Source organism: Salmo salar, chromosome ssa14, assembly GCF_905237065.1.
Source record: "Salmo salar chromosome ssa14, Ssal_v3.1, whole genome shotgun sequence".
Taxonomy (NCBI): Eukaryota; Metazoa; Chordata; class Actinopteri; order Salmoniformes; family Salmonidae; genus Salmo; species Salmo salar.
In genome coordinates this window covers 85,603,493-85,618,132 of record NC_059455.1, presented here as the reverse complement: position 1 = coordinate 85,618,132, position 14,640 = coordinate 85,603,493, and the positions used below count along the sequence as shown (strand labels likewise).

The 14,640-nt window shown below is 43.4% G+C and overlaps 1 protein-coding gene across 2 annotated transcripts in view; it reads right to left on the bottom strand.

Moving 5' to 3' along the window:
• The window catches only part of LOC106570498 (tubulointerstitial nephritis antigen-like), a 69,959-nt gene that overhangs the window by 41,524 nt on the left and 13,795 nt on the right, over positions 1–14,640 (bottom strand). For both annotated transcript variants that reach the window (XM_045694901.1, XM_014142904.2), the window contains exon 3: positions 11,437–11,503. In XM_045694901.1, coding sequence (XP_045550857.1) covers positions 11,437–11,503 — 67 coding nt within the window. The remainder of the gene's footprint in view (positions 1–11,436; positions 11,504–14,640) is intronic.

The window sequence follows — 14,640 nt, the reverse complement described above, 5'->3', positions numbered from 1 at the left end:
TAAACATCTAAATGACATGTATGATACAAGATAACCATACATAATGACTACTGTAAATTATAAACATCTAAATGACATGTATGATACAAGATAACCATACATAATGACTACTGTAAATTATAAACATCTAAATGACATGTATGATACAAGATAACCATACATAATGACTACTGTAAATTATAAACATCTAAATGACATGTATGATACATGATAACCATACATAATGACTACTGTAAATTATAAACATCTAAATGACATGTATGGTACAAGATAACCATACATAATGACTACTGTAAATTATAAACATCTAAATGACATGTATGGTACAAGATAACCATACATAATGACTACTGTAAATTATAAACATCTAAATGACATGTATGATACATGATAACCATACATAATGACTACTGTAAATTATAAACATCTAAATGACATGTATGGTACAAGATAACCATACATAATGACTACTGTAAATTATAAACATCTAAATGACATGTATGATACATGATAACCATACATAATGACTACTGTAAATTATAAACATCTAAATGACATGTATGGTACAAGATAACCATACATAATGACTACTGTAAATTATAAACATCTAAATGACATGTATGATACATGATAACCATACATAATGACTACTGTAAATTATAAACATCTAAATGACATGTATGATACATGATACCATACATAATGACTACTGTAAATTATAAACATCTAAATGACATGTATGGTACAAGATAACCATACATAATGACTACTGTAAATTATAAACATCTAAATGACATGTATGATACAAGATAACCATACATAATGACTACTGTAAATTATAAACATCTAAATGACATGTATGATACAAGATAACCATACATAATGACTACTGTAAATTATAAACATCTAAATGACATGTATGATACATGATAACCATACATAATGACTACTGTAAATTATAAACATCTAAATGACATGTATGATACATGATAACCATACATAATGACTACTGGTTATTGCTAATGGATTTCACATAGTGGTAACCACAATTGGGGTGAACACTTGTAATTTCTTTCAACATGGAGCAGGATAGACACCAAGGGAGAGAAAGAAATCAAAGAGCTCGTGGACAAGGGGCCCGTCAGAGAGGTGGGCATGGCCCCCATCAAAGAGGTCAAAGAGGTGGGCATGGGCCCCGTTAGAGGTGGACATCAGAGAGAGGGAGGCAGACAGCAGGGAACTGTTGTGTCTAATGAAGTCCGGGCCATCATCGGTGACCATGTGGTTAACAGAGGCCTTACCATGGCAGAGGCAGCCAGATTAGTTCACCACAATCTGAAAATCCCGATCATGAGAACATTTCGCCAAGAAAACCGTTAAGTCTGCAGGATATGGACTATGCTTTACCATTACATCTACAGTAAATTACATTTTGTAATGCATGTAAATTCACAAAACATGTTACACTATTCTTACAGTATGATCTATTGACAGTATACTGTGTTCTACCCTCAGAAGACCCCATGGTGGTGGCCGTGTGCTGACCGATCAGCAGGAGTGGGGAGTGGTGGAAATGGTGAGGGCCAGGAATGACATACGTCTGTCTGAAATAAAGCAGGCCATTGAGGAGAACGATGACACCTTTGCCAATGTGGCATCCATCAGCCTGCCAACAATCGCCCAACTTTTGAAGAGGCATCCAGGTATCTATGAAACACATTTACCTGGTGCCTTTTGAGAGAAACAATTTACATTTACATTTAAGTCATTTAGCAGACGCTCTTATCCAGAGCGACTTACAAAATGGTGCATTCACCTTATGATATCCAGTGGAACAACCACTTTACAATAGTGCATCTAAATATTTTAAGGGGGGGGGGTTAGAAGGATTACTTTATCCTATCCTAGGTATTCCTTAAAGAGGTGGGGTTTCAGGTGTCTCCGGAAGGTGGTGATTGACTCCGCTGTCCTGGCGTCGTGAGGGAGCTTGTTCCACCATTGGGGTGCCAGAGCAGCTAACAGTTTTGACTGGGCTGAGCGGGAACTGTGCTTCCTCAGAGGTAGGGGGGCCAGCAGGCCAGTGGTGGATGAACGCAGTGCCCTTGTTTGGGTGTAGGGCCTGATCAGAGCCTGAAGGTATGGAGGTGCCGTTCCCTTCACAGCTCCGTAGGCAATCACCATGGTCTTGTAGCGGATGCGAGCTTCAACTGGAAGCCAGTGGAGAGAGCGGAGGAGCGGGGTGACGTGAGAGAACTTGGGAAGGTTGAACACCAGACGGGCTGCGGCGTTCTGGATGAGTTGTAGGGATTTAATGGCACAGGCAGGGAGCCCAGCCAACAGCGAGTTGCAGTAATCCAGACGGGAGATGACAAGTGCCTGGATTAGGACCTGCGCCGCTTCCTGTGTGAGGCAGGGTCGTACTCTGCGAATGTTGTAGAGCATGAACCTACAGGATCGGGTCACCGCCTTGATGTTAGTGGAGAACGACAGGGTGTTGTCCAGGATCACGCCAAGGTTCTTAGCACTCTGGGAGGAGGACACAAGGGAGTTGTCAACCGTGATGGCGAGATCATGGAACGGGTGACTGGGTGAAACAATTGCAGGCCGAGTATGTTCAGTTACAGCACTATATACTGTATTACTGTTACTATTAATGCACATGCTACTTCACAATATCATATTGGAACTATACTGCAAAAATAACTAACCAAAATATATTTTTAGAGGGTGATGGTGCTTGATGTTGCTGTGAACCATCACAAGTATATCTTCGTTGATGAAACAGGCTTCAATCAGGCCAAAACTCGGCACCATGGGTAGAACCTCACCGGCCAACGGGCGACCATCCAAGCGCCTGGACAACGGGGGGAAACATCTTCATGTGCACAGTTATCTCTGAATAGTATGGTATGGTAGGATGTAGGCCATTACTTGGATCCTACAACGCTGCACACCTCATTGTGTTCTCAATGAAATTGAGCAGACATGTCAAAGTGAAGGGGTCACCTATAGTATGTAATTGTGTGGGACAATGTCAGGTTCCACCATGCAGAGGTGGTTCAGGCATGGTTTCGGACCCATCCCCGATTTGTGACCCTATACCTATTCAGCATGGAGGTGGAAGGTGTACGATCGCCATCCCCATGAGCGTGTCACCCTCCTTCTGACCATGGATGAGGCATGCGACGACATCAATGCAGACCATTGTCAAGCTTGGATTCGCCATGCCAGAAGGTTTTTCTGTGGTGGATGAACAATGAGGACATTCGCTTTGATGTGGATGAGAATTTACAGCCAAATGTTTAAGACGGGCTTGATGAAAATGAATGCGTGTTAGAACTGTAGTGCATAAAATGTGGAGAGTAGTTGACTCAAAGAGAGAGAAAGACAATAGTTGAACAGTTTTGAACAAATTCATTTTTTCAAAAATGAAGAAGCGAGAGAGAAAGAGAGAGAGAGCGAACACAAGCTATATATATATTTTTTCTTCTCACTTTCACTCACTTAGCTAGTGAATGCAGCTAGCTAGTTTAGCCTCAGAGAGGGATGTTATGTTAGCTAGCTGGCTATGGCTGTCCAACACTGGAACTCTTCCATGTCAACATAAGCTTTTGGTTTTATTAATTTATTGCCACGAGGCCCGCCGGTGTAACTGCTAAACTACTTGCTGACTATACAAAATACTGCATGATTGTAGCCGGTTTACTAATGCGTTACTTCTAGTAGCTATGTTAACTATAACGTTACTAACATCGTTAGCTAATATGGTGACAACGATGTAGGCTGTGTGTAGCGGTTAGTGGTCATGATATGAAGGTTTTGCATCATCTTCCTTTACACATCAGATGTGTTGTGCATTGAAGTCAACAAGTGAAGGGAAATTCTGAGAGGAGGAGTGAGCGTAGATGCGAGAAGAAGTTATACAACAATCAAAGGGATCATGCAGTTTGTATGTGTCTGCTTTGAAAGTGAACTGTGTTTGCATGAGATCAGGGGTGTATTCATTCCACCGATTCTGATGAAAAACGTTTAATAAACGGAAGCAAACGGAACAAAACAGGGATATGCATATCTGAATATATCCAAAAGAAACTCTCGTTTGCAACTGTTGGACTAATGATTACACCCTAGATCAGCTAGATGCAGGCAAGAGTGTCCAAGGTGGTATTGAATGAGTCAATGTCTGTCACCTAGATTACAAAAATGTCTCTCGACCTGTGCACCTACATTGTAAACCTTCATTCATAGGCTAGGTTGTAGCAACCTCATGATAGGGAAAACATGAGTATCATGTAGTAGCCTAAACCTATCGATGTTACATTGAGCTGGGTGAATTGAATATGAATGACAGTCATCTAATTTGCTGTAATAGAAATAAGGTCATACATTTCTTTATTGTCTCCCTCATCTTAAACGGCACCGACCACCACTGGTAGGAGTGTTAAGGACAATATGCAAGCATGGGAAATGAGGGGAGAGTAGTGGAGTGTGCGTGTGATTTCATGCTTGCGTGCGAGTACATGATTGGTGTTTATTGCGTGGGACCATTTGTTTGAACTTAACAGTTAAAGGGGAGTTTATACTTAAAAGGAGAAGTTTACATTTTTACAAACAAATCTCTATTTTTGATGTAAATGGCATGATATAGAAGGGTCCAGACACCTTTTTGGGGATTTCCTTTGTTTTACAGAAACTTACCCCAAACAGCAAATCACTTCCTCATTTACTCAAATGTTTCCTTTATTTTGGCAGTTAACTGTAGAACAGTGGCTCGAGCCACAACTAAATGGAATATAACGTTGCGGATAAAGTTCGGAATGACACAATTTAGGTGTACAACATCTAAAGCCCTGCATTACTATACTGAGAGCTTTGTCATTTAAAATGACGTATCTGGGTGTTTGTGGAGCCTTTGTTCATGTTTTTTCAGGGCCCTCATTATACATAACGAGGATGAAGAAGTGATTTGCTGTTTGGGGTAAGTTTCTCAAAAATAAGTGAAATCACAAAAAGACATCAGGACCCTTCTATAACATCTCATACACTTTCCCCCAAAATGTATATTTGTTTGTAAAAAAGAAAGAAAACTCTTCCTTTAAATGCTGCACCATGCTGTACTGAAAGCAGGGTCTATTTTTACCATGGCTGTGTTTATTTAACTTCCAAATGTCTCTCTCAAAGGAGAGGAAGAGAGTGGGAGACACATTAGGTTAGACTGGATGTCTACAGTCTCCCCTTTACTAACTCTGCTCCTATCTGACCCATAGGTCTCCACCACACCCATCCACCACTCCAGGCAGGCTAAAGCAAACACTCAAAGTCTTTGAAAGATGTGTAATAGTATTTGAGCCCAGGTGTGCTATTTAGCCTACAGGAGGGACCAGATCAGGGGTCAGTAGGAATAGACTGGATTAGAGAAAGAGCTACAGGATACTTTGCATGAGTGTGAAAATAAATATAATATTGATACATGAATGGTGGCAGACGCCAACCAGACACTCGCCTTTGCATCGCCAGTACACACGCATGCATACGCACACACACACACACACACACACACACACACACACACACACACACACACACACACACACACACACACACACACACACACACACACACACACACACACACACACACACACACACACACACACACACACACACAGACTAAGCACAGAAGCACACACCCTCTCTGAGAAACAGTCCATGGCGGGGATGTGAGAAACCGTTCTGGCAGATAGCTGAGGAATTCTACCTCCCCTCATCATGGAAACTGTCCTCGAGCCTTCACTCCCAACCCACTACTTCCTCTGTTATTTTCAGCTACTGTACATCCCCCACAGGAAAACCATCCATACCATACATACAAAAGTGATCAGGACTTGAATAGTCCATCTCGTAACACAAAAAGCCCAACGCTAATAGTGAAGGTCGCTCAATGCAATTATTTAGTCCAATTGAAAAGCTACAGGTGAGAAGAAGTCAATGTATAAGTCAAATCAAAGAGTTAGGGGTCTATGAGATAGCCTGGCATTGTCTTTCTACATATTCTGGTGTTAGAAAGAGGTTATCAGGTGTATTCGTGTACTAGACATGATTTTGTAGATCAAAGTTCCTGCACACTTGGGCAGTTAGAGGAATTTCTGTCCCAATTATCTTTTATTTCAGCATCTTACTCAGTGGGTGGTGTGGAGACACTGTTGGAGAGCTTGGCACAGACACCAACACAAAACACCAACACACGCACGCACACGCACACACACACACACACACACACACATACACACACACAGACACACACACACACACACACACACACACACACAACCCACACACACAAACACACCACACACACACACACTATATGGGGCCTGGGCCAAATAAACTTTCAACTGTATGTCATGCTGCTATTCAAGAGCCAAATTGTCTTCAGTCTTAATCTGTATTACAGACCAACCTACAGGTATTCTGCTATCAATAGAACAGAGTATAGTAGTAGTAGTATAGTACTAGTATAGGGGTACTAAAACAGAACCAAAAAAGACTAGAATGAGATATTCCACTAGGTCACTAGGTCTATGCTCTAGATATAACCTAGTGGAATATCTCATTCTGGTATAGGTATAGGTAAACTATATTTCTGCTCTGGCATATAGAAATATATTTTCTAGAAACAAGCACAAAACCCTGAATAAGTCATAATTGTACTTTTTTTTTAACCTTCAGTTAAGAACAAATTCTTATTTACAATGACGGCCTACCAAAAGGCAAAAGGCCTCCTGCGGAGAAGGGGCCTGGGATTAAAATGAATAAATACAATATAAATATAGGACAAAACACACATCACAACAAGAGAGACAACACAACACTACATAAAGAGAGACCAAAGACAAAAGTTAAGAACAAAATCTGAAACCCAAAATCTGAAACCCAAAATCTGAAACCCCAAAAAATAGTGAAACCCAAAAAAATGGTGTCAGGGAGAAACATTGTACTTTCCATTCAGACCACTTCCAACATAACAAGGCAGCAACACATGACAACACAGCATGGTAGCAACACAACATAACAACAACATGGTAGCAGCACAAAACATGGTACAAACATTATTGGGCACAGTCAACAGCACAAAGGTCAAGAAGGTAGAGACAACAATACATCACGCAAAGCAGCCACAACTGTCAGTAAGAGTGTCCATGATGGAGTCTTTGAATGAAGAGATTGAGATTAGACTTCCTCATAATATGCGTTCTCCTGTTCTATTAGTTTTATTCCAGGTTGAGTGTTTGTTGCAGCTCGTTCCAGTCGCTAGCTGCAGCGAACTGAAAAGAGGAGCGACCCAGGGATGTGTGTGCTTTGGGGACCTTTAACAGAATGTAACTGGCAGAACGGGTGTTGTATGTGGAGGATGAGGGCTGCAGTAGATATCTCAGATAGGGGGGAGTGAGGCCTATGAGGGTTTTATAAATAAGTATCAACCAGTGGGTCTTGCGACAGGTATACAGAGATGCCCAGTTTACAGGTGAGTATAGAGTGCAGTGATGTGTCCTATAAGGAGCATTGGTGGCAAATCTGATGACCGAATGGTAAAGAACGTCTAGCCGCTCGGGAGCACCCTTACCTGCCGATCTATATATTATGTCTCCGTAATCTAGCATGGGTAGGATGGTCATCTGAATCAGGGTTAGTTTGGCAGCTGGGGTGAAAGAGGAGAGATTTCGATAGAGGAAACCAAGTCTAGATTTAACTTTAGCCTGCAGCTTTGATATGTGCTGAGAGAAGGACAGTGCACCGTCTAGCCATACTCCCAAGTACTTGTATGAGGTGACTACCTCAAACTCTAAACCCTCAGAGGTAGTAGCAGGAGCGGAAGAGATACTCTGAATGATCGGCTATGAAAAGCCAACTGACATTTACTCCTGAGGTGCTGACCTGTTGCACCCTCGACAACCACTGTGATTATTATTATTTGACCCTGCTGGTCATCTATGAACATTTTAACATCTTGGCCATGTTCTGTTATAATCTCTACCCGGCACAGCCAGAAGAGGACTGGCCACCCCTCATAGCCTGGTTCCTCTCTAGGTTTCTTCCTAGGTTCTGGCCTTTCTAGGGAGTTTTTCCTAGCCACCGTGCTTCTACACCTGCATTGCTTGCTGTTTGGGGTTTTAGGCTGGGTTTCTGTACAGCACTTTGTGACATCAGCTGATGTAAGAAGGGCTTTATAAATACATTTGATTGATTGATTGATTGATTGATTCATAGTAACACCTGTGGGAAGAGGGACATTCTTCTTACCAAACCACATGACCTTTGTTTTGGAGGTGTTCAGAACAAGGTTAAGGGTAGAGAAAGCTTGTTGGACACTAAGAAAGCTTTGTTGTATAGCATTTAGCACAAAATCTAGGGAGGGGCCAGCTGAGTATAAGACTGTATCATCTGCATATAATCGGATGAGAGAGCTTCGTACTGCCTGAGCTATGTTGTTGATATAAATTGAGAAGAGCGTGGGGCCTAGGATCAAGCCTTGGGGTACTCCCTTGGTGACAGGCAGTGGCTGAGACAGCAGATTTTCTGACTTTATACACTGCACTCTTTGAGAACGGTAGTTAGCAAACCAGGCCAAAGACCCCTCAGAGACACCGATACTCCTTAGAATGGAATGGTCTACCATATCAAAATCTTTGGCCAAGTCTATAAAAATAGCAACACAATATTGCTTAGAATCAAGGGCAATAATGACATCATTGAGGCCCTTTAAGGTTCCTGTGACACATCCATAACCTGAGTGAAAACCACATTGCATACCAGAGAGAATACTATAGGCATCAAGAAAACCAGTCAGTTGATTATTGACGTTTTTCCAACACTTTTGATAAACAGGGCATAACCAGTGCTGCTATAGCATTAGGTTAGAGTAATGCACAGCTGAACGGTGATTATCTTCTGTAAGGTTTATACAGCATTGGGTCTCTAATGCCTATCAAACACATAAGCCCCAGTCTGAATGAACATACTCGGCTTGGCCTGTGCAGTATATTGGTTAACTAAATCTTACCTTGGATGTTACTGTAGTTTAGCCTGTATTAGTTAACTAAACCATAACTTGGATGTTACTGTAGTTTAGCCTGTATTAGTTAACTAAACCCTAACTGGGATGTTACTGTAGTTTATCCTGTACTGGTTAACTAAATCCTAGCTGGGATGTTACTGTAGTTTAGCCTGTATTAATGAGCTAAATCCTAGCTGGGGTGTTACTGTAGTTAAACTGGCATTATTATCTGTATAACTAATCACCAAGCTTCTGAACTACTACATGTAGTTCACTACTCCCCAACACTGGGAGAGCAGAAGGAGAGGAACAGATGGAGGAAGGGAGGAGAAGAGGAGGAGAGTTGCCAGACACTGGGGATTTGAAGAATGTGTTGTTCCCATCTAGCCCTTGTAGAGGTAGCCCATCCTACCCCTGTCTCTAGCCCCAAAAGGCCCACTGTTACCCAACGTTGCGCAATGTTTCCTAACGTTGCCAAATGCTCAGTGTTGTTTTGCAGGGTGATATGCAACCATATCTAGCTGTTGCTTTTCCTCCGCTGCTTGTTTGATAAGATGCAAGACTCTTTCATTTCATGAAGGCGATAGCTACATTAAACCAAATGAATGGACAGGGGTCCCAAAACTCTCCATGGATAATGTGCGTCTGTCTGTGGTACAACCAGAAAGGTCACGTCATCAAATCAAAGTGTTTGAAGGAGTGATCACTGTTTGGACAGAGAGATGTAAAGAAAGGGAGTGAGAGGGGAGAGGTAAAGACAGAGATATACAGTGCCTTAGGAAAGGACTCAGACCCCTTGACTTTTTCCACATTTTGTTATATTACAGACTTATTCTGAAATGTTTTTTATTTTTTATTTCCTTATTCTACACACAATTCTCCATAATGACAAAGCAAAAACAGGTTTTTAGAAATTGTTGCTAATTTATAACAAATAAAAAACTTAAATATCACATAAGTATTCAGACCCTTTACCCAGTACTTTGTTGAAGCACCATTAGCAGCGATTACAGCATTGAGTCTTCTTGGGTATGTCGCTACAAGCTTGCCATAAATGTATTTGGGGAGTTTCTCCCATTCTTCTCTGCAGATCCTCTCAAGCTCTGTCAGGTTGGATGGGGAGCGTTGCTGCACAGCTTTTTTCAGGTCTCTCCAGGGATGTTCGACCGGGTTCAAGTCCGGGGTCTGGCTGGGCCACTGTAAGACATTCAGAGACTTGTCCCAAAGCCACTCGTGCATTGTCTTGGCTGTGTGCTTAGGATCGTTGTCCTGTTGGAAGGTGAACCATCGCCCCAGTCTGAGGTCTTGAGCGCTCTGCAGCTGGTTTTCATCAAGAATCTCTCTGTACTTTGATCCGTTCATCTTTTCATCCATCCTGACTGCTGCTGAAAAACATCCCCACAGCATGATGCTGCTACCACCATGCTTCCCCGTAGGGATGGTGCCAGGTTTCCTCTAGACGTGACGCTTGGCATTCTTGGTTTCATCAGACCAGAGAATCTTGTTTCTCGTGGTCTGAGAGTCTTTAGATGCCTTTTGGCAAACTCCAAGCGGGCTGTCATGTGCCTTTTACTGAGGAGTGGCTTCCGTCTGGTCACTGTACCATAAAGGCCTGATTGGTGGAGTGCTGCAGAGATGGTTGTCCTTCTGGAAGTTTCTCCCATCTCCACAGAGGAACTCTACAGCTCTGTCAGAGTGACCATCGAGTTCTTGGTCACCTCCCTGACCAAGGCCCTTCTCCCCTGATTGCTCAGTTTGTCAGGGCGGCCAGCTCTAGGAAGAGTCTTGGTGGTTCCAAACTTCTTCCATTTAAGAATGATGGAGTCCACCGTGTTCTTGGGGACATTCATTGCTGCCGATTTTTTTTTGGTACCCTTCCCCAGATCTGTGCTTTGACATAATCCTGTCTCGGAGCTCTACGGACAATTACTTTAACCTCATGGCTTGGTTTTTGCTCTGACATGCACTATCAACTGTGGGACCTTATATAGACAGGTGTGTGCCTTTACAAATCATGTCCAATCAATTTAATTTACCACAGGTGGACTCCAATCAAGTTGTAGAAACATCTCAAGGATGATCACTGGAAACAGGATGCACCTGAGCTCAATTTCGAGTCTCATAGCAAAGGGTCTGAATACTTATTTAAACAAGGTATTTCTGTTTTTTATTTTTCATACATTTGGTAAAATTTCACAAAATAACTGTTTTTGCTTCGTCATTATGGGGTATTGTATGTAGATTTCTGAGGATTTAAAAAAATGTCATCCATTTTAGAATAAGGCTGTAACCTAACAGAATGTGGAAAAAGTCAAGGGGTCTGAATACTTTCTGAATACACTGTACAGGGAGAAAAGAGAGGAAGAGGTTAGAGACACGTACCATAAGTTGCAGTTCTCTTTGTATGTTTGTCCTGAGAGGAATTTGTGGCTGTTTCTTTCACAAGTGCCTGGAAGGAAACAAAGGGAGGAAATTCAAAAAGACGCAGACAGCCGATAGGATCACATTAATGATAACTTTTTGGTCCAGTTGTGGCGGAAGATCTGAGAGGCTGACTCATACAGATTCCTCCACTATATCTTCTCACAACACTCCCATGTATACACACACACACACTCTACACTACACACACACTACACTACACACACACACTCTACACTACAAACACACTCTACACTACACACACTCTACACTACACACACACTCTACATAACACACTCTACAATACATACTCCACACACTCTACACTACACACTCTACACTACACACACACACACTCCACACTGCAAACACACACTCCACACACACTCTACGCTACACACACACACTCCACACTACAAACACACACTCCACACACTCTACACTACACACACACTCTACACTACAGACACACACTTTACAATATAGACACACTCTACACCACACACACACACTCCACACTACAAACACACACTCCACACACTCTACACTACACACACACTCTACACTACAGACACACACTTTACAATACAGACACACTCTACACTACAGACACACACTTTACAATACAGACACACTCTACACTACACACACACACACACTTTACAATACAGACACACTCTACACTACACACACACACACTCCACACTACAAACACACACTCCACACACTCTACACTACAGACACACTCCACACTCCAGACACAGACACACACTCTACACTCCAGACACACAAAGGCACGAAGGCATGAGGGGCACACACGGGCGTGCTCAAACGCCAGCGGGAGAGGGAAAGCACCCAAGCTACCAGCCATGTAGGCACCCACGTGTCCACAAACACACACCCACACACAGAGTGTGTAGTAAGAGAGTTAACAGTAACACCCTGGCTGTGAGGTGTGTAGTGAGAGAGTTAACAGTAACACCCTAGCTGTGAGGTGTGTAGTGAGAGAGTTAACAGTAACACCCTGGCTGTGAGGTGTGTAGTGAGAGAGTTAACAGTAACACCCTGGCTGTGAGGTGTGTAGTGAGAGAGTTAACAGTAACCCCCTGGCTGTGAGGTGTAGAGAGTTAACAGTAACCCCCTGGCTGTGAGGTGTGTAGTGAGAGAGTTAACAGTAACACCCTGGCTGTGAGGTGTGTAGTGAGAGAGTTAACAGTAACACCCTGGCTGTGAGGTGTGTAGTGAGAGAGTTAACAGTAACACCCTGGCTGTGAGGTGTGTAGTGAGAGAGTTAACAGTAACACCCTGGCTGTGAGGTGTGTAGTGAGAGAGTTAACAGTAACACCCTGGCTGTGAGGTGTGTAGTAGTGTGTGGGGTCTGGGGAACCCTGAGCTGCAGTAATCTTGTGTTGGAATGTCCTGTTGGCTTCTGTCCTCTGTTTCCCAGGGCTAACAGGTCCTCATCATGCCTTAACAAGCTTAATTACACACACACACACTTAATGAAAACCCTGCCACCTCCAGGGGGTTCCAGGGTACAGGGGCGCCACTCTACCTCACACATCCCACCCCTCACTGGGCAAAGACAAAACCACACACACCCGTGTGGCCTCCGGAGGTGGGGTCAATTTAAATCCCATCGAGACCTCATCAGTATAGGATTAGACATTCCATGGAGTTTGAATCAAAAACGTATAATCCATGTATTATCCTCATGGTCCTTTTTTCTAAGTTTTCTCAGCACTATTTCCTTTCCAATGTCTTTTGTCATTTTCAAAGGTTTACAGGGTCATTCAAATGTTCAGTTGAAGTCCTGGACTGACTGGGACAGATGTCTACACCATCTCTGTTGACCTCTTCCCTCTAACACTCCCCTTGTGTAGGAGGAAGGTCAGATGCTGATGCTGTGTTGGGCCGTGCCCTGCAGGAGACTGCTGTGTGATTTATGGTAGTAACACAGTAACACTCCCCTTGTGTAGGAGGAAGGTCAGATGCTGATGCTGTGTTGGGCCGTGCCCTGCAGGAGACTGCTGTGTGTTTTATGGTAGTAACACAGTAACACTCCAGCAGCTCCTCTCTGTCTGTCTGTCTGTCTGTCTGTCTGTCTGTCTGTCTGTCTGTCTGTCTGTCTGTCTGTCTGTCTGTCTGTCTGTCTGTCTGTCTGTCTGTCTGTCTGTCTGTCTGTCTGTCTGTCTGTCTGTCTGTCTGTCTGTCTGTCTGTCTGTCTGTCTGTCTCATTACCTCTAAAAGTCTAAGCCGTTGGGGGGGGGGGCTAACATATGGAATTGTTTAGAGATGGTGATACCATGGATCATTTACACTACACACTCCAGACACCAGACACACAAAGGCACGAAGGCATGAGGGGCACACACGGGCGTGCTCAAACGCCAGCGGGAGAGGGAAAGCACCCAAGCTACCAGCCATGTAGGCACCCTCGTGTCCACAAACACACACCCACACACAGAGTGTGTAGTAAGAGAGTTAACAGTAACACCCTGGCTGTGAGGTGTGTAGTGAGAGAGTTAACAGTAACACCCTAGCTGTGAGGTGTAGTGAGAGAGTTAACAGTAACACCCTGGCTGTGAGGTGTAGAGAGTTAAAAGTAACACCCTGGCTGTGAGGTGTGTAGTGAGAGAGTTAACAGTAACACCCTGGCTGTGAGGTGTGTAGTGAGAGAGTTAACAGTAACACCCTGGCTGTGAGGTGTGTAGTGAGAGAGTTAACATTAACACCCTGGCTGTGAGGTGTGTAGTGAGAGAGTTAACAGTAACACCCTGGCTGTGAGGTGTGTAGTGAGAGAGTTAACAGTAACACCCTGGCTGTGAGGTGTGTAGTGAGAGAGTTAACAGTAACACCCTGGCTGTGAGGTGTGTAGTGAGAGAGTTAACAGTAACCCCCTGGCTGTGAGGTGTGTAGTGAGAGAGTTAACAGTAACCCCCTGGCTGTGAGGTGTGTAGTGAGAGAGTTAACAGTAACACCCTGGCTGTGAGGTGTGTAGTGAGAGAGTTAACAGTAACCCCCTGGCTGTGAGGTGTGTAGTGAAAGAGTTAACAGTAACACCCTGGCTGTGAGGTGTGTAGTGAGAGAGTTAACAGTAACCCCCTGTCTGTGAGGTGTGTAGTGAGAGAGTTAACAGTAACCCCCTGGCTGTGAGGTGTGTAG